Source organism: Trichechus manatus, unplaced genomic scaffold (assembly GCF_000243295.1).
Source record: "Trichechus manatus latirostris isolate Lorelei unplaced genomic scaffold, TriManLat1.0 scaffold00044, whole genome shotgun sequence".
Lineage (NCBI taxonomy): Eukaryota > Metazoa > Chordata > Mammalia > Sirenia > Trichechidae > Trichechus > Trichechus manatus.
The window spans coordinates 14,680,952-14,705,665 of record NW_004443980.1 but is presented as its reverse complement, the minus strand read 5'-3'; the positions used below and the strand labels follow the sequence as shown (position 1 = coordinate 14,705,665).

Genomic DNA, 24,714 nt, shown 5'->3' with positions numbered 1-24,714 from the left:
TCAACAAATCTTCAACAATTTTCTCTGTATTTTCGTTATTCCCCCCTTGTTCTGGTATTCCAATCACTCGTAGGTTATTTCTCTTGATAGAGTCACACGTGACTCTTAGAGTTTCTTCTTTCTTTTTAATTCTTTTATCTGATTTTTCCTCAAATAAGTTGGCCTCGAGCTTTATCTTCATTGTCACTAATTCTAACTTCTGCTGCCTCAGTTCTGCTCCTGTGACTTTCTATTGAGTTGTCTACTTCTGAAATTTTATTGTTAATCTTCTGGATTTCTGCTCACTGTCTCTCTGTGGATTCTTGCAGCCTATTAAATTTGTCATTATGTTCTTGAATAACTTTTTTAAGTTCTGCTACTACTTTGTGTGTTCCTTGGCCGTTTCTGCATTTTGTCAAATTTCCTAATTTTTAGAAGAGCTGTGTATATTAATCTTTTGTATTCTGCCTCTAGTAATTCCAAGAAATTTTCTCTCTCCAGTGAATTTATTGATTCTTTATTTTGGGAGCTTGCTGAAGTCATCATGGACTGCCTCTTTATGTGATTTGATATTGACTGTTGTCTCCGAATCATCAATAAGTTATTCTAATTTTATTTTATATTCATTTAGTGAGTCCTAGCTTCTTGTTTTGTTTTGTTTTGATATGCCCCAGTAGGCTCCTCATGCATGCTAGTTTGATTATTGGCGTCTTTGAACTTCTAACATCCTGTCATCAGGTAGTTAGTTCTGTAACTAAGTATGTGCACAAAGGAGTCCGTTAAATTTTCCTATATGGGTTCAGCTCAGGTGTCCAGGCAGTCAGTCACCAAGTGTGTGGTCCAGGCTTTCACCTACAGTTTTAGAGAGGCATGGGTGATTGGTGTAGGCACTGGTATCTGGCTGTGGTAGGGTGTCACGCGCTGAGCCAGGCGGGGGCTGACAGCTGCCCCTGAGAGTCTGAAAGGAAAGTGTGTCCCTATTCCCTAGGGCGAGTAGGTAGGTGAATTTTGCAGCCTGACTATGAGCACCCCACTCTGTTGGCTGTAAAGACTCGGGGGCACCACTTTTTCTTGGACTCCTGTAGCAGGTGACTAGGTGGTATAGTTGACGCCACCAGTCCTCAAGCCCCTGGTCCAGATCAGTAAAGGTGCCCGTTAAGGGGTAGGGCTGTGTCAAGGGTCACAAATCTGCCACTTTATAGCTGAAACAGTTGAAGTTAGACTTCAGATGTTTACCCTGTTGTACTGTGGTAGTGAGGGCTAACACTGTTGAGATGGGTCCCCACAAGTCTATGTAGGGGTGTAAGGCAGTCAAAGTCTGCGGACCCTTTATGCCTATGCCTAGCAAAGGAGCTGTGCCGACCCTGAGTTCCTGGCTTAGGGGAGCCAGTAGCTTATTTGTTCCCTCTCCAAGGCCAGGAGAATGGGTCAGGGTGCCTTTTGGGATCTGCTTCTGGCCCAGGGGTCTCCTGGTCCAGAGCTGGTAGGGAGGAGGTAAAAGGCAGAGAGGTTTTTCTCAAATGGGCTTTTTTTTTTCAAATCCCCACGAAAGACTGCACACATGTACTTATCTTTAGCCACTTGGGAGCTGCTTTTCACTGGTTCAGAGTGTCCAAGCAAATCTCTGCTGCCAGATCTCTCTAGATGTGGAAACTGCCTCCCAAGTGTGCGCACACAGCTGTTTGCCTGCTTCACCGCGTACCTTGGACCCAGTCGGGGCTGAAGAGCTGCAGCTCCAGCCACGGTCCAGCACTTCTCGCTTCTTCAGAACCATCTTCCTTTCCCCCCACCACTCAGTCCGATTCCTTAACTTTGCCTTGTTCAGGGCTCCTAGATATTCATATACAATCAAATCACTTGTTTTTCCAGGTCTTTGTTGTAAGAGGGATATAGGAAGCCATCTAACTACTCTGCCATCTTGGTCCTGCCTCCCCTTTGCCCATTTTTAAATTGAGTTATTTGTCTTTTTTTTTTTGAGGATTTTGACACCTATAATTCAGAAAGCATATTGGTCTGTAATTGTCTTTTTTTTGTGATGTCTCCCTCTTTCATTTTTGATTTTAGTAATTTGAATCTTCTCTTTTTTAAAGTTTTTTGGTCAATCTAGCAGTTTGTCCATTTTGTTGATCTTTTCAAAAAACCAAGTTTTGGTTTCATTGCGTTTTTTCTATTTTTTAAATCATTAATTTCTGCCATAATGTTTATTATTTTCTTCTTTTTATTTCGTTTACATTTAGTTTGCTCTTGTTTTTCTAGTGTCTTAAGATGGAAGGTATGGTTATATTGAGAGTTTTCCTTTTTAACGTAGGCATTTACAGCTATAAATTTTCTTCTACACACCACTTTAACTGCATACCATAAATTTTGGTAATCCTCCACTGTGTGAATGAAGAGTATCTCTAAACATTGCCAAATGACTCTTGTGGGGCGAAATCACCCCCAGTTGAGAACCATTGCTCTTAAAAGTTTGATAAATATTTGCCACCTAAGGGCCTGGGTGATGAGCATCTGAACTGCTCTTTCTCCCCTGATACAGCCCATCATCTAAAAATGATTTATTGATAAATAATCTTTTATTTAGTCCTGAACATTATGGAGAAGCACTGTGGTATAATGCTTAAGAACTCAGCTTCTGAAGTTGATTCTCTGCTCTCTCCTGCCTCCTAACTGGTGATTTAGTGATTACTTTATGTAAAATAGGAATAAATAGAAGAAGCTATCTCTTGGGGGGTTATTATGAGGGTTAAATGAGATAATTCATGTAAGTATTTTGACATGTTGCCTGGTGCATAGTAAGGAGCTGTGGTGGTGGTGACAGTGATGATGATCGTGGTGGTGGTGGTGGTGGTGATGGTGCTGTAGATGATTTGATGGTGATGATGGTTTCTCTTTTCTTGTGTTTCTTTGTTATACACAACAGAACCTTCTGGGAACTGCTGGTTCTAATGCATGATGAGCTGCGTGAAAGTGCCTGAGACATAGGTGGTTATTGGATGAATGACTGAATCTGTCTTTTCTTGTGCCCATACTGCCCTTTCAGTTATGACACTTTTGGCAGTGCTTTAACGAGGCTTTAATATAGTGGGCAGTCAGTAAATATTTCTTTGCCCTTTCTGTTAGAAAGTGATAAAAATAACCCTCCAGATTTACATTCTGTGATTTTGCTGTTGGAAGAAGCACTTTGTGTATTGCTCTATGTTTAGATGTTAACTTGTCTATATGCCCTGTAGATGTGAGGGATGGACTTCATGCATTGTGAGGAGTGGATTTGATATTGTTTAGATAGGTTTTCTGTTTTTGTGTTGTTAAAAACAGATTCCTCTAAAAATTCACTTGCATATGTTATTTGTCTGGCCTGACTAGATGTTGTTTAGTAGACATCAGTGTTAAGTGAAAGGTATCATGTAATAGAACCTGAGATTTTGGGGTTACTAGCCACTTTGAGAAGCTGGAGCATGAATATGTGCTTTATGCTTATTCACCTGAGTAAATTATGTCCAGCACTCTAATTCTGGTGGGCTTGAAAACCTTTTAAGAATTTCTCTGACCTAGAACATGTATAATGGGATTCTTTTTGCAAAAATACATTTTTTAATTTGAAAATAATTTTTTATTTCCAAGCTAATTATTGTATACTTGTGAATATCCCATAATTCAAAGATAGGTTCACTTTTACATTGTAAAGATTTTTAATCTCGAATTTATATAAAAGACTAGGCTAATCTGGTATGTTTTAAAATTTTTTTATCTTGACGTATTTTTATTAGTAATTTTTACTCTCAAAAATACATGGAAAATAACTAATCATTGTCGGGATCGTAGAGTAAATCATTTCTTAATCAAGTCAATTTACTAGATGTTTTTTCTTTGAAAGGTAATTTTATGTTGAATGAGCCTTACTTTTCATATTATTAATGTTGTGCTGCGTTTAAAATTAGTAAACACTCCACATAAGTTGAAAAAAGTTGAACTCTGGACAAATATATCTTTAAATCAGAATTGATTATATTTAGCCCTGATTTCTTGAAGCCTACTGATAGCTATCAGGTATGTCTTAATATGATTAAGGCTAAAGGACTATTTTTAACCAGTAATTAACCTGTTATCTGTGTGTTGATTTTATTATTGGTAGATGGATTAGTTATTCTTGTTTATTGCACCTTTGTACTTAAGTAAATAGCTAAGTTAAAATGTATTTCTCTCTAAAACTATATGAACATATCTATTTCAATACATGGTGATAACAAACCAAATCAGATTATCTCAGATCATGGATTATATACTATATTCTTATATTTCTGAAAAAGTTGACAGTAACAGAGCATTTCTATGAATAGAATATTTTCCTAAAGAGTTCGCTAATAAATTTTGAAACTAAATATTTAATCCCGGCTTGCACTTTAAATGATTTTCCACTTTATTAATATTTAGAGAAAAACACCTTTCTGGTAAAAACAGTGATAGTCAAAATAAATCATACAGCACAGTACTAGAAGTTGAAATACTGTTTCAGAATATCTTTCTTTGGGGATGGCTACAGTAAAACGGAGCTATAGCTTGCTAAATATTGTCAGGTTTTTAAAATGTAGCGTATAATTTTATCTTTACTTCATTTATCATAGTCCTATTAAAACTTTTTTTGTCAATTCCTTTTAAAGCAAGTTATATTTATGATTTCTTTCTTTATTAACACCTTGGTTATGATTGTTTAATAATTTGGTAGCTTGCAAACTTAGTATCTTTTGTGAACTCTTAATGGCTGCGGCACTCCTAAAACCATCATTTATTTGAAAAGCTGCTGTTAGGAGAACAAAATTAGTGGTGTGTGATGCATATATTTCTCCTTTTTTATAAAACATGTTCTTAGTGTTCTATACTTTTTTCTTTTGCTGATTTCATGGATGAGAGAAATAGGTTTTCTCTAAGGCTAAAGATCTGTATTTGCACAGAAAGATAAGTAGTAAAATCAGTTTTTAATTTTAGTTTAACTGTCAAGACTACTGTATATATTTTTAGTGTCTTAAACCAAAATATTTAATGACTCTAAGAAAAGATGCAAATTAATTTTGGTCCTGTATTTTCACTTAACAATGGAAATTAATTCCTAGTATTCCTCTCTAGCTGTTCATTTGTGAGTGTCAGATTCTTTTGAGTATATACCTTCAGTGAGTCTACATCCAGGTTTATGTAGATTGTCTCATAGGTGCATTTGATTCCATTGAAGCTGGACATCAGTGCACATGTGATCTGAATATGAGTACCTTAAAACAACATGGAAATGGAGTCTTGGATGAGACTCTGGATGAAGTATCAGATGTCTTGAAAAAGAGTAAAAGGCTCTACACCAGAAGGGAAGATAGGCTGTTCCTCAGAAGACCTTTCTTTCTTGGGTTAAATCTGCCCTTAGTATGAAAATAGTCTAAGATCTTCATTTAGTTAAAGAACATACGGTGCTATATGTGCCCTTTAGAAGGTGATGACAGTAGGCACAACAAGTCACAAAAACTTGACCTCTTGTTCAGTGAAGAAACAGAATTATCATGAACTTCATTGGAATATGTCTATGGAAAGTACTGAATCATTTGGCTGTTGTCCCTGAGAAACATCTATCATTTATTGGTGGTGCAGTCGGTGTCCTGGATTTTGATCCTGGAATGTATACATATCGTTCTTCCTTTATGTTTTATTAACTCAGGCCAGCTTTATAATTGAATTAAGACCTGTCTACTGTCTACTTTCAGTCGTGAAGATAAGTTAGAGGGAAAAAAGAAACTCAACAGCATTATAAAAATACTAGAATACTGTCGTCATTATTAAATCCTGGGTGGTGCATACGGTTAACATGCTTGACTGCTAACGAAAAGGTTGGAGGTTCAAGTACACCCAGAGGTGCCTCAGAAGAAAAACCTGGCAATCTACTTCCAAAAAATCAGCCATTGAAAACCCTGTGGAGCACAGTTTTACTCTGACACACATGGAGCACCGTGAGTTGGAATCGACTGGATGGCAACTGGCAGATCATCATTATAATAATTGCCTTCACAGTTGTGTTCATGTAAAATGATTCTGAGTTAAAGTGCTTCATTTCATATTTACTTTTGAAAAATTATATTTCAGAAGGTGGAATAGGGAAATAATTATCAAGGAAAGCAAGAGGTTGATTTGTATGTCAGGCTAATACAAACGAATTTTTTTCATAGATGCTGTAAGTAATAGAGAGTAAGGGCTTACATTAAGACTGTTTCTTTGTGAGAATCCTGGACTTCTCACTCGAAGTAAAAGAATGAGTCAGCGATCCTATCTTTAAAAATTCCATAATTATTTGTAGTGGAAGTCCACAGCAGTCTGTTTATTGAGACATTGATCAACAGCTAATGCTTATTGTAATGATGTGCATGAAATAGTTTTTCTCTTTAAGTTTTAAATTTTGGGGGAAGAAAGAAAATGTAAGTGCTTTTCTTATCTAGGGAGGTATCGCAGTATATAATACAATGTCTGCTAACATCAGTTATTAATCCCCTTCATGATTTTTGCCATATGTAGGGACCACCTTTATATTTTTCTTTAAATTAGATTACTTTTTTTTTCAGTGAGAACCGTAGGTTTGTGCTAGTATATTTTTTATAAAACACATTAAAAATATAACTTAAAAAAAAAAAAAAAACCAGTTGATGAGCTACATGCAACACACTTTAGGAAATACTGGTGTAGTGAAAAGTACATTGTTTTGGGGTCAGCCTGGTTTGGAACTTACTTGATTAACTACTTTAATCTGTTTCTGGATCCTAAAGACTGGGAAAATAATACTTAATGGTTTGATGTGTGTTTTAATTAAATGATAAAGTTTGTAAAGTGCTTAGTTCAGGGAAGATGTTCAAGAAGTGGTAATTACCTTATTGTCTCACTACCTACACCCCACATACCCCATAAATCAGGTGGAGGTTAAAAAGTTTATAACTTTCATTGATCTTGGCTAACTTAGCTCTGTAACTAGCCCCCTGGAAACCAAAATTATCATTACGAATTACGCATTTATCGGAAATTAATCCAGCAATTTCCCTCCTTGTTGATAAATTATTGTGCTTAGTTTTCTAATTTGGTAAAAAAAAGATAGTTTCAGTGGTCTTCATGTTTCAGTAACATTTTAAACCTATGGTTTTGTCCATATTGTGAAAAATTGTGTATCATATACTGTGTTATAGAACTTTGTCTTTAAAGTTAATAAAGAATGCTTTTAACTCTTAAATAAGAAAAGTTGGTCAATGGCAGTACTTTTGGAAATTATCTGTACTACTCACAATATTTGCCCCAGGTTAGATTTTGTTAGTGAAAATACAGCTTCTTCGGTCTTGATCCAAATATAACTATTAGAAGAAAATATGTAAATCAGGAAAAAATAGTTAGAGCTGGAAATGTTTAAATTTGCAAAAATTTTTTTTGGCCGTATAATTTAAGCTGTCCATTTTGAGGCTTTAAATTTTTGTTGTAATACTAGGTACCTAACTTAAGTGGATCGACTTTCTTGATTTTAAAGCAGCAGTAGCATGTTGTTATTCAAAGAGTAGTCTTATATATTAAAGTTTTACAAAAAAGGAGTTATATATACTTCCTAATTGAGATGTAAATGTTTAATAAGCTTGAGTCAATCGGGGCTTGTTTTACCTGTGTAAAAACTCTTTAACTGTCATAGACAGACATTGGGAAATTGAGTGATTTACTCAATTACTGAGTTAGAAGTGATTATAATATAAGCTTTTGAGATTCAAGAAGTATGCCTCATGAAGCAGGAAGGCTGACTAGTGTTCTTCATAGTATTTTTTTAATTTAGGAGATTTCATATGAACTTCCCATTATCTTAGCTTGTTTTAGACTCTTGATGTTAAAAATTTATATTGATTTTCAGATGTTCAAATCTTATTTTGAAGTTCTGAAGCTGGAAATCTATTTTATTCAGTAGTATTTTTACTCCTTTCTGAAGAACTATGTATAACTTCTGGAATGAAAACTGATTTCTTTAAAAATCTGTTTCATCTACAAGGTGTAAAGGCCTGTTTAAAAACTGCTCCAGCTGCAGTTTTTTGTAATTGCCAGTAGATGGCAATTTAAGTTCATGAAAAAATATTTAAGCACTGAATTTCTAAGCCTGGAAAAAATTGTTTGAGTTGCAGATATTCTAAGTGAGATTGGCAGTGGTAGTATTGGTCGTGGTGAGTTAAAAAAGTCTATTACTTTTAATTTTTCTTTATAAGAAAAATCTTTCTACAACATTTTAGATCAGTGGTTCTGAAGCCTGGTGATGCAGTTGGTTGAGTTCGGCTGCTAGCCAAAAGATCGGCAGTTCAAATCCACCAAATGCTCCTTGGAAACTCTATGGGGCAGTTCTACTCTGTCTTGTAGGGTCACTATGAGTCAGAATTGACTGGACGGCAATGGGATTGGAGTGTGCGTCAGCGTGACCTAGAGGGCTTGTTAAAAACAGATTGCTTGGCTCCAGAGTTTCTGATTCTGCAAGTCTGGGTTAGAGCCCAAGAAATTGTATCTCTAACAGGTTCCTAGGTGATACTAATTGTCTGGAGATCACATTTTCAGAACTACTATTATTAAACAATCTTTCCTTTAAGAGTTAAATTATTAAAATAATACGGCGTTATTGTTGTATTGCTAATTCTAAAAAGAATGTACCCATTTTCTTCTACCCTAATCCATTTAGCCATATTTTTGTCCTCTTTGTGTATATACATACATGTTTTAGTGTAGTCATATTGTGTCTTTTTTTTTCTATGTTGTTTACACATTTTTCCCCACTGTTAATGTGTAGTCCCACCATTTTCTCCATTGCCTTTATAGTATAACTGTAGGTGCAATATCTTTTCAGAAATGTAGGCCTGAGAAGTGTTTTAATTTGGTGTCTTTTTTTGGTTTGTTTCCTTGACGAGTATCAGTGTGATAGTTGTCAGTGGCTTCATGGACACTATCCCCTGTGACTTTGTGGGTAGGTTCTAATTAGGATTCAAAATAAAGCTAAATCTTACCACCGTGTACTAAGTGGAATGAATGGGGAGTTTTCTTTCATAATGTATACCAAAATCTCTTTAGGACTTTATTACACGTGGTCTGCTCTTCAGAAGCAGTGGAACTGTAATAAATTTTGATTCATTTGTAAAGAAGCCTAGGGAAATAAATATGATTGTTATTTTGAAAATAACAATGTCTGAAGTTCCAAATTTTATAAAATAGTGAACAATGTTTCAAAGCTAATTTTGATAGTTCGTAGCTGAGTGAATTTGGGTAGTTGAGTTCTATTTAGATTTTTTTGTTCGTTTTTAATTGTGGTAAGTGTATCTGTAACTAAGCACTGTTTAGATTCTTGAGGTTAAAAATTTATATTGATTTTAATATGTTTTAATTTGAATAAATGCAAATGAACTCTAGTAATATTCTTTTTAAAACATTTCATTTATACTGTTAGGAAAAGAGACCTAAAAAGTCAACTCTTGATTATCAGTAGAAATCAGGCATAATGGATTATATTAACACATGGAAAACCTATAACTGTATTAAGTACAGTACATATTTCAACTTTCTGCCTTTTACCAGGGCTGTTAACAGCAATAAGCAGATATATAACAGTAATAAGCAAAAATAATCATTTTAAATTTTACTTATACTTTTATTTCATTTTCACTTTTTTTGTAGAAGCGCAACATAGTGATTCATGAATTGAGTAAGCCCTTTTTGTTAATTTTGTTTGCTTTTATATTGTTGCAGCAAATGCCTAAAAGCATTCAAAAGGGAGATAATAATTTATTTAATGATATAATTAGTTTATAGCATTTGATATCAAATTAGAGATCATAATACAGAAAGAGCCCTGAAACAGATAGTTTTAGGACTTCTGAGGAGAGGCTGATTGGCTTTTCCTATCATATACCTCCTGCCCTGGAAAAAAAAATCTCCATTAAGTTTCAAGAACTTAAGATTGTTTGGGAATTTACTTTGGGAATGTGTGTTTGTAAGTATGTTCTTTAATACCTCATAAAGGTGTAATAAAACCTTGTCCTTCCTAAGCCTTCTCTTACTTTTTTTCCTCTCTTACATACTTTTTTTCCTCCCCCAACTCCCACTTCAATTTTGGTGTTCCCTTTTAAATGCTTACCACCCCCCCCACCCCCAATTTTGATGTACTTAGTGCATTTTCTAGGAGTCCCTGGGTGGCGGAAATGGTTAAGCCCTCAAGACTACTAGCTGAAATGTTGGTGGTTCAAACCTACCCAGAGGCACCTTGGAGTTAGGCCTGGGGATCTGCTTTTGAAAATCCTTTGGAGCATTTCTGCTCTGCACACACGGGGTCGTCATGAGTCAGAATTGATTTGATGGCAGCTAACAACAAAGTGTATTTTCCATGGTCTGACTGATCAATTGCACACCAGTTGGTGTTTTGTACACTAAAACTGATTTGAGCAAGAATTGCCCTTTAGTAATAATTGTGCCATTTTTCCATCCGCTGACTGGTATAGCTGAGTAGTTAAAAGCTGAACTCTGGAGACATGTTGCTTGGTTTTAAATTTTGGCTCCCCATTGTGTACTTTTCAGCTTACGTTTATTTTCCCTTTGCTTGAAAAATGGAGTTAATAATAATGCACACCTCATACGATGTTTGAAATAAGTTAACACAAGTGTTTAGAATAATAAAGTGCCATGTGTGGTTGATTATTATGTAATTATTACTGTAATGGAGCACTAGTGGCACAGTGGTTAAGCGTTCAGCTGTTAACCAAAAAGTCGGCAGTTTGAATCCACCAGCTGCTCCTCGGAAACACGATGGGGCAGTTCTGCTCTGTCTTAATAGGGTCGGTATGAGTCGGAATCAACTCGACGGCAGTGGGTTTTGTGTGTGCGTGTGTGTTATTACTGTAGTATACATAAAGCACTTGCAACAGTTATTGGCATATTATTGTTGTTCACCCATCTGGTTTATTCCTCTTGCCTGTTGGCATTAGCAGCATTGCGTTTTTTTAAACTTAGAAAGCTTTCATAATCATCACTGTTCACTGGTACCTATGTATTTGTCAGGTACTTTTATTAAATTTTTAATGGCTGTCTTCACTTTTGACCTTTATCATTTCAATAAATAAAAATTTTTAGAAGTTCACAAATAAGATAGTTATATTTTCCAACTTAGGCATTTAAAACTAACCATATACAAGTAATAAGCCACTTTTTTTTTTCTCCTATCATTTCTAATTCTTGTCACTTTTCTTTTCCTTTGGTACTTCCAAGGGCATACTGCATTTATAGTGGAGTTTATAATATTTCAGTCCTACTTGACTGCAGCACTGAAGTGCAAATCTGTTCATGAAATGATCACTAAAAACAAAGGTAGTTTAAAGATCTAGTTAGGAGTTTACCTCATGTTATCTTTTATCCGCTTACTGTGTAATTTGGGTAATTTGTTTGTAATGAGTGACTTTTTAGGAAATTTGAATATATATGTGTTTATCTGTCTACCTTGAAAAAAATCTGTTATATTTTTGTGATGGCTTACAACTTCAAAATACAACAGCAGGAAGCAAAAGACAAAGTATTTATTTTGATATGTTTACTGCATTAAAAAAAAAAAAGTTTTGTAGTACCTAGTGATAATTTGTCCTTTAAAACCTCAAATTATTTATTGAAATGAAAAAATTAATAAGGTTCTGTTTTACTATTAATAAAGATGGTAGTATATTTCTATGTTTTATCTCACTTCCCCCCATACAGGGAAATGTTCATGTTGGGGGAAAAAAAGAGCAGAGGCCTTAGTAGTTGAGTTAATTTATAGTTCTGAAGTAAGCTATATACTGTTTCGCAAATCTAAATGTTTTACCTACAATAAGTATTAATACCTTCAGTAAAACATTTTAAACTTATAAACTATGTTTTTTTAAAACAGGTTTCAATAATTGAAGAACTTGTTACTAATTATGAAGCCTCTCTTAAAACATGTGACTTTTTTAGCCCTTATGGTAAGTTTAAATTAGATTAAGTTGGAATTTGATTTCTGATATAAATCTATTTTTAATTGCTTACATTAATATTATTTTATGTTTATTATTTATATGGTACATGATAGCTATTTACTAAACAGCTTTTGAATTAGTGAAATGAGAGTACTTTGAGTCTTATTTAATTTAAATTTTCCATAACTTGTGGGGTGGGAGTTAACCCTGTTTTAACATGAGAAAACAGAGGTTGAGGTTTTGGCCCAAGATGACATATTTTTTTAAAAAATAGATTTATTTATTTTGTTGTTGTTGAGAATATACACAGCAAAACATAACAGCAATTCAACAGCTTCTGCACGTGCCATTTAGTGACATTGATTACATTCTGTGAGTTGTGTAACCATTCTTACCCTCCTTTTCTGCGTTGGTCCTCCCCCATGAACATAAACTCACTGCTTCCTAAGGTTCCTATCTAATCTTTCAAGTTGCTGTTGTCAGTTTGATCCTATATAGTCAGTTTTTACATAAAGTATAATGCTCAAGGCAGACTTTTTTATTAGTTAAGCTAAACTATTGTTCGGTTTTACGAAGACTTCAGGGGATATTTTTGGTTTACGGTTTAAAGATTATCTCAGGGCACTAGTTTCAGGGGTTCATCCAGCCTTCATGGGGTTCATCCAGCCTTCATGGCTCCAGAAAATCTGGAGTCCATGAGATTTTGAAATTCTATTCTGCATTTTCCCCCTTTTGATCAGATTTCTTCTATGGAATCTTTGATCAAAATGTTCAGTAATGGTAGCCAGGCACCATCCAGTTGTTCTGGTCTTTATGGCAAAGGAGGCAGTTGTTCATGGAGGCAATTAGCCACACATTCCATATCTTCCTTCTATTCCTCACTACCTCTGTTGTTCCAAGAGAATGGAGACCAATTATTGTGCCTTGGATGGCGATTTACAAGCTTTTAAGACCCCTGGGACTACTCATCAAAGTAGGAGGTAGAAGAGAGGTACTAAAAATGTTATTCGGCCGATTCACTGGAATGTCCCATGAAGCCATGACCCTAAACCTCCAAACCAAGAAACCAAATCCCATGAGACTTTTGGTTGTAGGTAAGCAGCCTCAGCAGCTGTTCTTTTTTTTTGTTGTTGTTGTTGTAAATATATCTATCACACTAGTTTTGCCAATTCAACTTTTTACAGGTGTACAGCTTACTGACAGCAGTTATAATAATTGGCTATGCCCGTCTGCCCTTAATGCGATATTTCAACACCACTAACCTCCCCTTTGTCCCTCCCTCCCGCCCCTTGCTAATAAACTTTGTTCTTTATACAGTTGCCTTTTTTGTCTTTTGTAAAAGTGAGGTCATGTGATATTTATCCTTTTGTGATTGGCTTATTTTGCTCAGCATATCTTCCAGTTTCATCCATATTGTAACTTGTATCAAGACTTCATTTCTCCTACTGGCTAAGTAGTAGTCCATTGCATGTTTGTACTGCATTTTATTTATCCATTCATCTGCTGATGGGCATTTAGGTTGTTTCCACCTTTTGGCTATTGTGAATAGTGCTGCAGTGAACATTGGTATACAAGTCTTTGTTAGAGGCTCTGCCTTCAAGTCTTTTAGGTATATACCTAGGAGTGGCATTGCTGGGTTATATGTTAGTTTTATTTTTAGTTTTTCAAGGAACTGCCACACTTTTTCCACAATGGCTATACCATTTTGCATTCCCACCAGCAATGGGTAAGGGTTCCAGTTTCCCCACATCCTTGCCAGCATTTGTTATTTTCAGTTTTTTTTAATCTTAGCCATCCTAAAAACCAAACCCGTTACCGTCGAGTCGATTCCAACTCATAGTGATCCTGTAGGACACAGGGTTTCCAAGGAGTGACTGGTGGATTTGAACTGCTGATCTTTCGGTTAGCCGCCATAGCATGCTGTAGCTCTTAACCACTGTACCACTAAGACTCCATCCTAAAATGGTATCTCATTGTGGCTTTGATTCGCATCTCTCTGATAGCTAATGACGCTGAGCATCTTTTCATGTGTTTTGTGGCCATTTGAATGTCCTCTTTGGTGAAATGTCTGTTCAAGTCCTTTGCCCATTTTATGATTGGGTTATTTGTCCTTTTGTTAAACTGTTGAAGTTTTATATATATTTTGGTTATTAGATTCTTGTTGGCTATATGGTTTCCGAAGATACTCTCCCAGTCGATAGCTTGTCTTTTCATATTTTTGGTAAAGTCTTTATGAACAAAAATTTTTAATTTGTATGAGGTCCTATTTATTTCTTTTGTCTTTGGCTGTTTGTGTTTTTGTTATTATATCAGGTAATCCATTGTTGAAAGCTAGGCCTGACAGCGTTGCCCCTGCTTTTTCTGCTAAGAATTTTATGGTTTTAGTTTGTAGATCATGCAGTTTTTAGCAGAACTAGAACCTATTTTTTCTGAACTCCTGTGCTCTTCCTACTGTTTTTTTTTTTTTTTTTTTACTTTAAAATCATGTATAATGTGGTCCTCTGTTTCTGTATTTGTGAGAGCATCTGTAAATCAAGGCAAGTTAATTTAGGAAACAGTCTAAATGTTTTCAGCCACGCAGATGGTAACTTTAGTCAGTGTTCTATGTCTGTCTTTCACGTGTCATTGCCCTTTTGTTTTAGTTAGTTTGGAAAAAAATTTATGTAACATACATAGAAGTAAATACAATAATGAACCCTTGTGTCTCCATCACCCAGCTTCTGCTATTATCAACATTTGATAATAATAGAAGTCTTATTTGAAGTATCTTCTGTCCCCTTATTTTTCTAGAATTTTATATATATATACATATATAGTACTTTAGGTGAAAGTTTACAGAACAAATAATTTCTCATTAAACTGTCAGTACACATACTGTTTTATGACATTGGTTAACAACCGCACAATGTGTCAACCCTCTCCCTTCTCTGCCTTTTTTTTTTTTTTGGTGAAAATATACATAGCCAAAGATACACCATTTCAAAAATTTCTGTATGCACATTTCAGTGACATCAGTTACGTTCTTCCAGTTGTGCTGCTGTTCTCACTTTGGATGAAGGTTTACAGAACAAAATAGTTTCTCATTAAACAGTACACATGTTGCCCTATGACAATGGTTAAGAAAATGGTAGCCAGGCACCATCTATTTGTGCTGGACTCAGTCTGGTGGAGGCCTTGGTAGCTGTGGTCCATTAGTCCTTCGGACTAACCTTTTCCTTGTATCCTGTTCGCTTCATTCTCCCTTGCTCCTGAAGGGGTGAGACCAGTGGAGTATCTTAGATGGCTGCTCACAGGCTTTTAAGACTCCAGACGCGACTTAACCAAAGTTGAATGTAGAACATTTTCTTTATAAACTATGTTATGCCAATTGAGCTAGATGTTCCCGGAGACCATGGTCCCCACAGCCCTCCGCCCAGCAATTCAGTACCTCAGGGAGTTTGGATGTGTCTGTGGAGCTTCCGTGACCTTTCTGTGTACAAGTTGTGCTGGTTTCCCCAGTATTGTGTACTGTCTCACCCTTCACCAAAGATATCAGTTATCTATTATCTGTTTAGTATTTCCCTCCCACCCCTCCCATCCCTCGTAACCAACAAAGATTGTTACTTTTTGTGTGTAAACTTTTTCATGAGTTTTTACAATAGAGGTCTCATACAATATTTGCCCTTTTGTGATTGACTTATTACTCAGCATAATGTCCTCTGGAATACTTTTAAAGCAAATTCTAGACATATTTGTTTCACTTGTAAATACCTTAGTATGCATCTCTAACAGTGTAAAATACTTAAAAAGAAAACATAGTCACAGTGCTCACTCAAAGGATAATCTTACTTAAAATTAACTCTTAATATTATAATATCTTCTAATACCTAGTCCACATTCAAATTTCCCCAGTTATCTCAAAAAAATGTCTTTGTATAGTTGCTTTGTTTGAATCTGGATTCAATTAAGGTCCACATCATGTTTGTTATATCAATCTTATGTTCTTTTAATCTAGAGCAGTAACCTCCCTTCCTTCCCTCCTTTTAAAAATGCCTTTTATTTGTTGTAAGGTTATTTGTCTTGTGGAATGTCTCATATTTGACTTACTGCTTTCTCATGGTATCATTTAACATATTTCACTACCATCCATATTTCTTGTAAACTTAGATTTATAGGCTTGATTAGATCGGGTTCATTTAAACACTCTGTTGGTGGTTCTTTATACTTCCTAGTGCATCACATCAAGAGGCGTAAGATGTTGTGGTTGTCTCTCTTCTCATGAGTGTTCAGATTGATCAGGGTTGAGACATCATCAGCCTGATGTACCTATTTAAAGGTTACTCATTAATCTCTCTGAAGTTGCTGGTCAGTGCAAATAGTTAACAGGCTTGGCTACTAGCTGAAAGCTTGGAGCTTTGAGTCTGCCCAGAGGCACCTTGGAAGAAAGGCCTGGCGCTTTGCTTCTGAAAAATCAACCATTGAAAACCCTGCAGAGTACAGTTCTACTCTTATAGATGTGGGGTTTCCATGAGTTGGAAATGACTTGATGGCAACTGGTTTTCTTTTTTCATTGGCCTCTCACCTAATGATTTCATCAACCATTGGTGATCATTGCCTAGATCCTTTATTTCATTCTAATCGTCATTTCTTCTGCATTTATTAGCTGAAATCCTTGTAAAAAAGAACTTTCCCTCATCAAATATGTCATTCCCATGAAATATAGTTTATGCAAGGGAAACATTTATTTATTATATGTTTTTTCATTTATGCTATAGTGTGTTCACATTGTTGTCATGTCATTGAGGCAGCTAGTCAAGGAGACCATCTGTCTGTTCTAATGAAGGGTGGGTAGATTCTCCTTTATGTCCTTTCCTTCTTATTTAATACCTATATGTCTTCTTTTCTAAATCCATTTGAGGGCTTGGTATTTCTTTGTCTACTCTAGCTTGAGGGTAGAGGGTGGGGAGCAGAATAAAGCTCAGCTGATTGTATGTGACATCTTTTGTTAGAGGACTTGGGCTGGCTAGGCTCTCTCTTCATAGATGTTTGTCACATAGTCAGGGGTGTATCCTCTTCCTGTGAGTCAACTTTGAAGTTTAAATTTAAAAATTCAAATTTCAAACTTCGAATTTCCTTAATTTGGTGTGGAGGCCTAGAAAATGCTAAACTCTGGCAGTTCTTGCCTCTGCTGAAATCTTGCAGTGGTGGTTAGAGTATCTCCAAGTTTTTTTACTGGGCTGCTGCCTTATGTTCTCAGCCAGAGAATTCACAAAAGTAGATTGATTTACCCTCTTTCCCCAGCACTGTTTCTTTAGAGTGGGATAGGATTAGAAGTGTAGCCAAACCAGAACCTTATTTATTTGCTTGGTTGCCACTTCCTGAACTTTATGGCAGAAAGTCAGACCTCTTTCTGTTGAAATTGGTTATTTTTACTAGTCTTTTTAAAATATTTATTGTAATTGTTAATTTTATTATGAAATGGGGAGGAAAGAGTCTTTGATTTGCTTTACTTTGCCTTCTTCCGTATAATAATTTTGTTTGTTTGATTGCAGAGAATGGGGAGAAGGAACCCCCAACAACTCTACTCTGGGTTCGCTATTTCCTGGCACAGCACTTTGATAAGCTTGGACAGTATTCTTTGGCTTTGGATTATATTAATGCTGCAATTGCTAGTACTCCAACTCTAATAGAGTTATTCTATATGAAAGCAAGAATTTACAAGGTAAAATCTTCAGTAATGTTTTTTAAATATATGAAGAATTCAGCCAGTTTAAGAGCCCTTGGAGATCTTTCTATGTAGAAATTGCTTCCAAGGTATCCGATAAAGTATTTATTAAGGAATTTTATGTTACATGGTTGGTATAATCATTGTAGGTTATTTGATTCGACTCTTAGTAAATGTAAATTGTAGTTTATCAAGAGATTTCTAGATAAATTTAACAGAAATCTTGCCAAATTTCTAATTCATCTTTATAAATTTCCTCTACTTATATTGCACCCATATTCTCTTGATCGGAAACTGTGATTTCCTTAATGCTTTCATCTCTTGTAGCATATAGGTAATCTCAAAGAAGCCGCAAAGTGGATGGATGAAGCACAGTCTCTGGACACAGCTGATAGATTCATCAATTCTAAATGTGCAAAATATATGCTTCGAGCAAATATGGTAAAAGAAGCAGAGGAAATGTGCTCCAAGTTCACAAGGGTAGGAAATATCATACATGAACATGTAATTATGTAAGTTAGTAAAATTAGACTTAAGTTCTGTGACGATTTGTGAAGTTTGCTACTTAAGTTTGTAAGAATGAATGTTTGTTATATTTTTTAAAATCCCGTTTAGTTCATATCCTAAGTATAGTTTATTCTGCGTATGTGTGTTTCTGATCGGTGGGATGGTTAAAAAGCAATAGTAGTAACAAAAAGCCAGCATTATGCCATAGTTCAGAGCTTATGTATAAATTCTGTTTACGTTCCTCAGTTCTTATCTCAGTAGTAATTTTTGACTGCTTTTTAGTGCTTTTCCTTTTATAGTGTCTTATTTCAGGTTTGGCTCACAGAATTCTTCCTACGTAGAATAATTTCTTTGGACTACTACTTTGTTTATGACATTCTATAATTTAACTTCTCAAGTTGTTGAACTAAATGTCTGTTTCTTCTCTTTTCCTCCTTTACCTTTTCCTATCCTTTTCCACATAGACTTTCTGTTATATTATTACATTAATACACGTTTATGGTTAAATAAATACACAGACTAATAGAATAGAAAGCTCAAAAATCAATTCACACATATTTAGGAACTTGCTGTATAGCCAGAGGTACTTTAAAAATCAGAGAGGTAAAGATGTTGCTGGGTCAGTTATTTGTGTTGGAAAAAAAAAACGAGCTCCCTATCTTACACTGCACGTAATCCAGTGGATTAAAGATCTAAATATGGGGAGCAAACCTTTAAAAAATTTAGAAGAAGGTATAGAAGTGTATGTTTAGGGCTCTAGGTAGGAAGTATTTCTTTTGGAAGTTTTTCTTAAGGTGCCAAAAGCATAAACTTAGAGAGAGTATAATTGATGCACTTGACTATATTAAAATTTACATATAACTAAAAATAACTATAAGCAACTTGAAAAGATAAACCATAGAACTGGAGAATATGTTTCCAACCCATATGATGAAAGAAGGATTTATAGAGATTGCCAAAGAATTCCCTGAAATGGTTGTATAATGCACATTGAATGTGACATTGAGACATAATAAAGGAATCGTATGTGTAAATTTGATTTCCAAGTTTTAATTAAGATAACTTTGAAATAAATTTGTGTCTCCAAGTGCCCATTATATATGAAGGGCTTTAGTGCTTGTGTTTGCAAGTAAATTATTTAGGATGAAAATAAGTTACTGCTGTGCTCTGTGATGCCAATATACTGCCTTCCTTAAAATCTTAACTAGGTTGTTTTGGGTCTGGATGTTTATGGAAACATCCTTATATTCAGAAATCATGGAATAACATGGACTTCTATTGTGCAAATTTAAATACTTGCAAGAATGATGTCATACAATCATGTAAACACAAACCTAAAAACCAAACCCATTGCCTTCAAGTGGATTCTGACTCATGGTGACTCCATGTGTTACAGAGTAGAACTGCTCCATAGGATATCTTGGCTGTAATCTTTATGGAAGTAGATCACCAGGCCTTTCTTCTGCGGTGCTGCTGAATGGGTGCGTACCGCCAACCTTTAGGTTAGTAGTCAAGCGCAAACTGTGTTTGCGCCACCTAGAGACCTTATATAAAAACACAGAAGTAAAAACTCAGTACAGTACAGGCAGTCCCCGGATTATGAACGAGTTCCATTCTAAGTCTGTCTTTAAGTCGAATTTGTACCTAAGTTGGAACGGTTAGGTACAGTTCGTATCTAACATCTGTAAGTCAAATGTTTATCTTACTGTATAGTATGTAGTGTACCTTTCTATGCATAAAAAACATTAAAGAAACACTTCCAGGTACACTAAAACATCTTTAACATAATAATACAGTAATAATAATAATGTTTTGATGCACATCGCAAAGTAGCGTCCATTTGTTATTATGAACCATTGTGGGTACCTCGAGTTTTTAATATAATAGGCTTTACTAAGGGTGGGGGGTGGTTCATAACTATGGGTTGTACCTAAGTCAGACATTTGTAACCCAGGAACTGCCTATAGATATGTGACCAGAGGATGTGAATAGTTTTCACAGAAGTGAAAAATGGAATGGCTGAAAAAGATTTCTTCATTAGTAATCTGGGAAATGCGAATTAAAACAATAAGATAGCATTTTATACCCATTAAATTGGCAAAAAGTTTAAAAGCCTGACATTACTAAGTACTGACAAATGGTGAGGATGGTGCAGGACTGGGCAGTGTTTTGTTCTGTTGTACATGGAGTCGCTGTGAGTCAGAATCAGCTTGACGGCACCTAACAACAACGACAGTGTTATGTATATTTAATTTTCATCAGAAGTCACTCCTGTAGACCATTTGCTACGTCTTTTTCACCATAAAAAGGTCTTTCTAATCTGAAGCTGCCTGACCCCTCCTGTTACCATCAAGTTGGTTCTGACTATAGCAATCCTATACTTTACAACATTTAGAGTAATGCTAATAATTTATGTACCATTTGTTAAGGGGAAATAGAAAAGTGACCCTAGCACACATTAAGGACTGAGCTAAGTTCTTTATATACATTATTTCATTTGATCTTAACAACCCTGTAATATCATCTCCCCCATATTAACATTAAGAAAATGTTTTTAAGAGAGGTCAAGAACTGTGCCAGAGGGCACCCAGCTAGTTACTCATTTACAGCCAGACTTCTAGCTAGCCTAAGTTCTCTAAAACCCTTGTTCTTATGTTAAACCAATTAAAAATGTGTGATAAGAACAGAATCCACAGTGGCTAGTGTTTCAAAAACTCAGATGCTATAGGATTAACAGTAGAAGCAAAGTGGCAGCTATAAGGTTGGAGGAAAGTATTAGCAAGGATGATGATTATTAGGATAAAAATAAAATTAATAGTAATACTGTTTACATTCACATAGCGCATAATCGGGTGTTTATTTGACATTTTACTGCAAGGGGCATCCCTGGGTGGCACAAATGGCTACGCACTTGGCTATTAACCAAAAGGTAGGCAGTACAAACCCACCTAGAGGCACTTCAGAAGAAAGGCCTGGCAGTCTGCTTCCAAAAGGTCATAGCCATGAAAACCCTGTGGAGCATAGTTCTTCTCTGAAACAAGTGGGGTTGCCATGAGTCAGAATTGACTCAGAGGCAGCTGGTTTTGGTTTTTTACTGCAAGGTAATTGAGACTCTGAAGAGTTCATTGACTCATCTTTGGTCACATTGTAAATAGTGCCAAGGCTCAAACTCTTCAGTGCCATTTCCACTATATCACAGTTTTGAAGATGAGAAGAGAGTACAAGAACAGACATTAAAGCAATGATGTTTCTAAAGAAAAATACTACCTGGAAGGTCAAGGTAAAGATTAGAAGTAAAGTACGATTTACAAAATAGATATACAGAACTTTCTTAAACAAGTTAAACAAGTCCAGCGATCATAAAACAGAACAAAAAACTGGAATGTGTTTAAAAGAAGCTATAAAAAGGCATAGAATGAGAAGGATTAAAGTAGTTGTCGGTTTAAAGAGAGTATTCCTTAAAAAAAGCTGTCGCTCAGCTTGCTCATCGTAATTGCCTCTGGTCATCCACTCTTGACAAGTCACTGTGCTACACAGGGAGAGCTTGTTCAGTGTACCCATACTGGCTCACTGGCCAGGGACGTCTGTGCTGTATAGCGAATAGCATAGTGAGCCAGAGGAGGGAAATTGCTAATGACCATGAATAATCACTTTATGTCTGCTGGCTAATGAATGAATTAAGTGCTCATACTTCCTTCTTACAGTTTAGAATTTTCGTACAAAGTTGTCAGCGCAGGTTGGATAGTCCTATTTGGTAAATTTTTTGAAATTAAAAATAATGTAGACTTCTTAAAAATAATATGGTCATCAAAAAATTGGAAATTATAGGCAAGCATAAAGAATAAATAACAGCCATAATCCCATTCATGCAGAGAGAGCCAGGTTTTAGATTTTTAATGCGAATTCTGAAAATTGAACTGATAACACAGAAGAGGGTAAAAAGATTTGAAGACTGAACTTATTTGTATAAATGTACCTTTACCATCTTTCGTGGGGTCACACAAAATATATTTAAAGTAACTGTCTTCTAAACTTTGACAAAATACTCAACTACTAAAACTAGATAGTTTACCTTTTCTCAGAATTCTCATTGAGCCTGAATTAAAATATTCTTAACGAATTCAGTTATTTGGTTTGTCAGTATACTGCAAAGGATAATAAATAGCAAAGTAGAAGTTGACATGGAACAGGAGGTGCTGTTAGAAGTAGACACATTGGTACAAAGAAAGTGACAACTGATAGCCTAACGTGCAGGGAGAAGGCTGGGAATGTGAAAAACAGGCTTGCCACTGTTACTAACAGATATGACAGTGATGGATGTGTACGGTAGTGACCCTGAGTCAGCACAGAAAGGTTAAGTAGCTTTCGCTTAAAAGACATAAGGTACGACATGCTTCATAGGCTCGTTGACTTAAATAGTTTAAATAAAAGCATTGGTGCTTAAGTATTTGAAGTTTTTTATATGCAAAGTGTTGAATATTCAGACAGGGCTGGAATATTAGGCATTTTGTAATTTGAAACCAGTAGGAGCCTTTAGAAACCCTTTAATATATTTGTTAATTCCCGTTTCTTGTCATAATAGTTCTTGTAGCTGTAGTTGTAAAGGAGAAAATGAGATTTTTAGGATCTGTTTTATTGTTTGTTTCTTACGGTTATGAATGCTTCCATTTCAGGAAGGAACATCTGCCATGGAAAATCTAAATGAAATGCAGTGTATGTGGTTTCAGACAGAATGTATTTCAGCTTATCAACGTTTGGGGAAATACGGGGATGCCTTGAAAAAATGCCATGAAGTAGAAAGGGTAAGTTGTTAAAATATTGACTTTAGTTTTTTCCTGTAAGATGACAAAAAAAGCAGGTAGATTTCTGCACAGGAGATCATCTACCTCTCTGACTACTTTGGAAGCTTCATTGTGAAAAAATTTTTTGATTTTAGCCTTCCCGGCATTCAGAAGTTGTGAACAAATGTTTGCTTTTCTTGATCCTCCAGTTTTTTTTTTATTTTGACATGTCTATATATTTTTGTCTGAAGGAAGAAGGAAAAAGATTAATTTATTAAACCATTGTTTTAAACATAAATTAAAAAGTTTTCTTCTCTGATTGGGCCATCATTTGATTTTCATCACTAGCCTAGAAGGACACACAAGCTAATGGCAACCTCTTTCCTCTTTATATCAGGATCTGGTCCGCAGCCAGCCTCTCTCCGATTTGTCTTCCCAGGATATTTGTTCTCACGTTCAGTATTTTGTACAGCAATCTGTAGCCAGTTTGCAGGCTTATTTTATTATTTGCTTTTAGGATTATGTATGTGATGTGCCTTACTGTTCCATGCTATAAAAAGGTTTAGTGAGGGGACTTTTCTTTTCCTTTGTGTGAATTTTTGTTTTCCTGTTCTTTGTCATCTCTGAAGCACTCTCCTTCCAAATGGACAACAGGAGGAAAAGAGCCGCTCATGCGCCCCTTGAGGCAGTCCTCAGCAGCCCTCAGTTGTGGGGTCAGTCGACACCACTGTTCCCATGCTGACCGCAGTATAAAACCACAGGCATCGTAGTCAGGTGAGCCTGATGTCTGCACCACGGCAGTCACTTTGGCCTTTTTCCCCTGTGAAACTCCTGAGGTTCCCCAAAGGAAAGGCATCTTAGGGGGTGGCTTTTGAAGGAAATTGGAACTAGGATTACCCTAGCCCTTTAGAAATAACCTAGTTTTTGTTTCGTTTTGATTTGCCTTTTTAAGCCTGGGCTTGATGGCTATTATCTGTGGGGAAAATCCTCCTCATCTTCTCCTTCAAAGATACAAAGCCCGTGGACGATATGTGAAATATCCAAGCACTCAAATTTCAGGCAGGCTCTTATTTCTGTAGTAAAACTGTAGAGCACTAGCTTGTTTCAACACTCCCTAGATGACCATCACTTTAAAAGCATTCTTCTTATTAAGGAAATATATTTTTATTATTCAGGACATTCTCAGTGAGAAGTAGATTCTTTCCTTGATAATGAAGAGGCTGCTACTCACTTAGGGATCAATTATTCCAGCAAGACCATACTGTAGAGATGTATCAAATTTTCCATAAAAGTGAAATTTGAATGTCCATGAACAAACAAACAAAAAACCCATTGCCATCGAGTCAGTTCTGTCTCATAGTGACCTTATAAGATTATTATAATTGGGAACTTCTTGAACTTAAACCCCACTCCTCCTGACAGTAATGACCAGGTTACTCTATCCTTTTAAATATTTTTTGAGAGTTATTAGAATATAAGTAGCTCTCCCATTACTAAATTTCATTTAGATTATGCTTCTTAAATTTTAGTGGTTTTGGCTGAGTAGCATGGAATAAAATTCTGTAGTGTCAGATAAAGTACTTCTAGTTCAAAAAGTGACTTAAAATGAGTAGTTTAGAAGAAAGCATTTTTGAAGTGAAAAATTACAGGAAATCATTGGCTATTAGAGATCAAAACAGGACAGAAGTCATCACCCTTTGACATGTTACATAAATATTGCTAGCAACTATTTATTTTGATGCTT

The 24,714-nt window shown here is 35.7% G+C and overlaps 1 protein-coding gene across 3 annotated transcripts in view; it reads left to right on the top strand.

Moving 5' to 3' along the window:
• NAA16 (N-alpha-acetyltransferase 16, NatA auxiliary subunit) overlaps positions 1–24,714 on the top strand; it is a 98,906-nt gene that overhangs the window by 61,204 nt on the left and 12,988 nt on the right. For 2 of the 3 annotated variants that reach the window (XM_004376616.2, XM_023731628.1), the window contains 4 exons: positions 11,912–11,984; positions 17,510–17,679; positions 18,010–18,162; positions 22,863–22,991. In XM_004376616.2, coding sequence (XP_004376673.1) covers positions 11,912–11,984; positions 17,510–17,679; positions 18,010–18,162; positions 22,863–22,991 — 525 coding nt within the window. Of the gene's footprint in view, positions 1–11,911; positions 11,985–12,880; positions 13,073–17,509; positions 17,680–18,009; positions 18,163–22,862; positions 22,992–24,714 lie in introns of all 3 variants that reach the window. The other variant, XM_023731627.1, reaches the window with a different exon arrangement.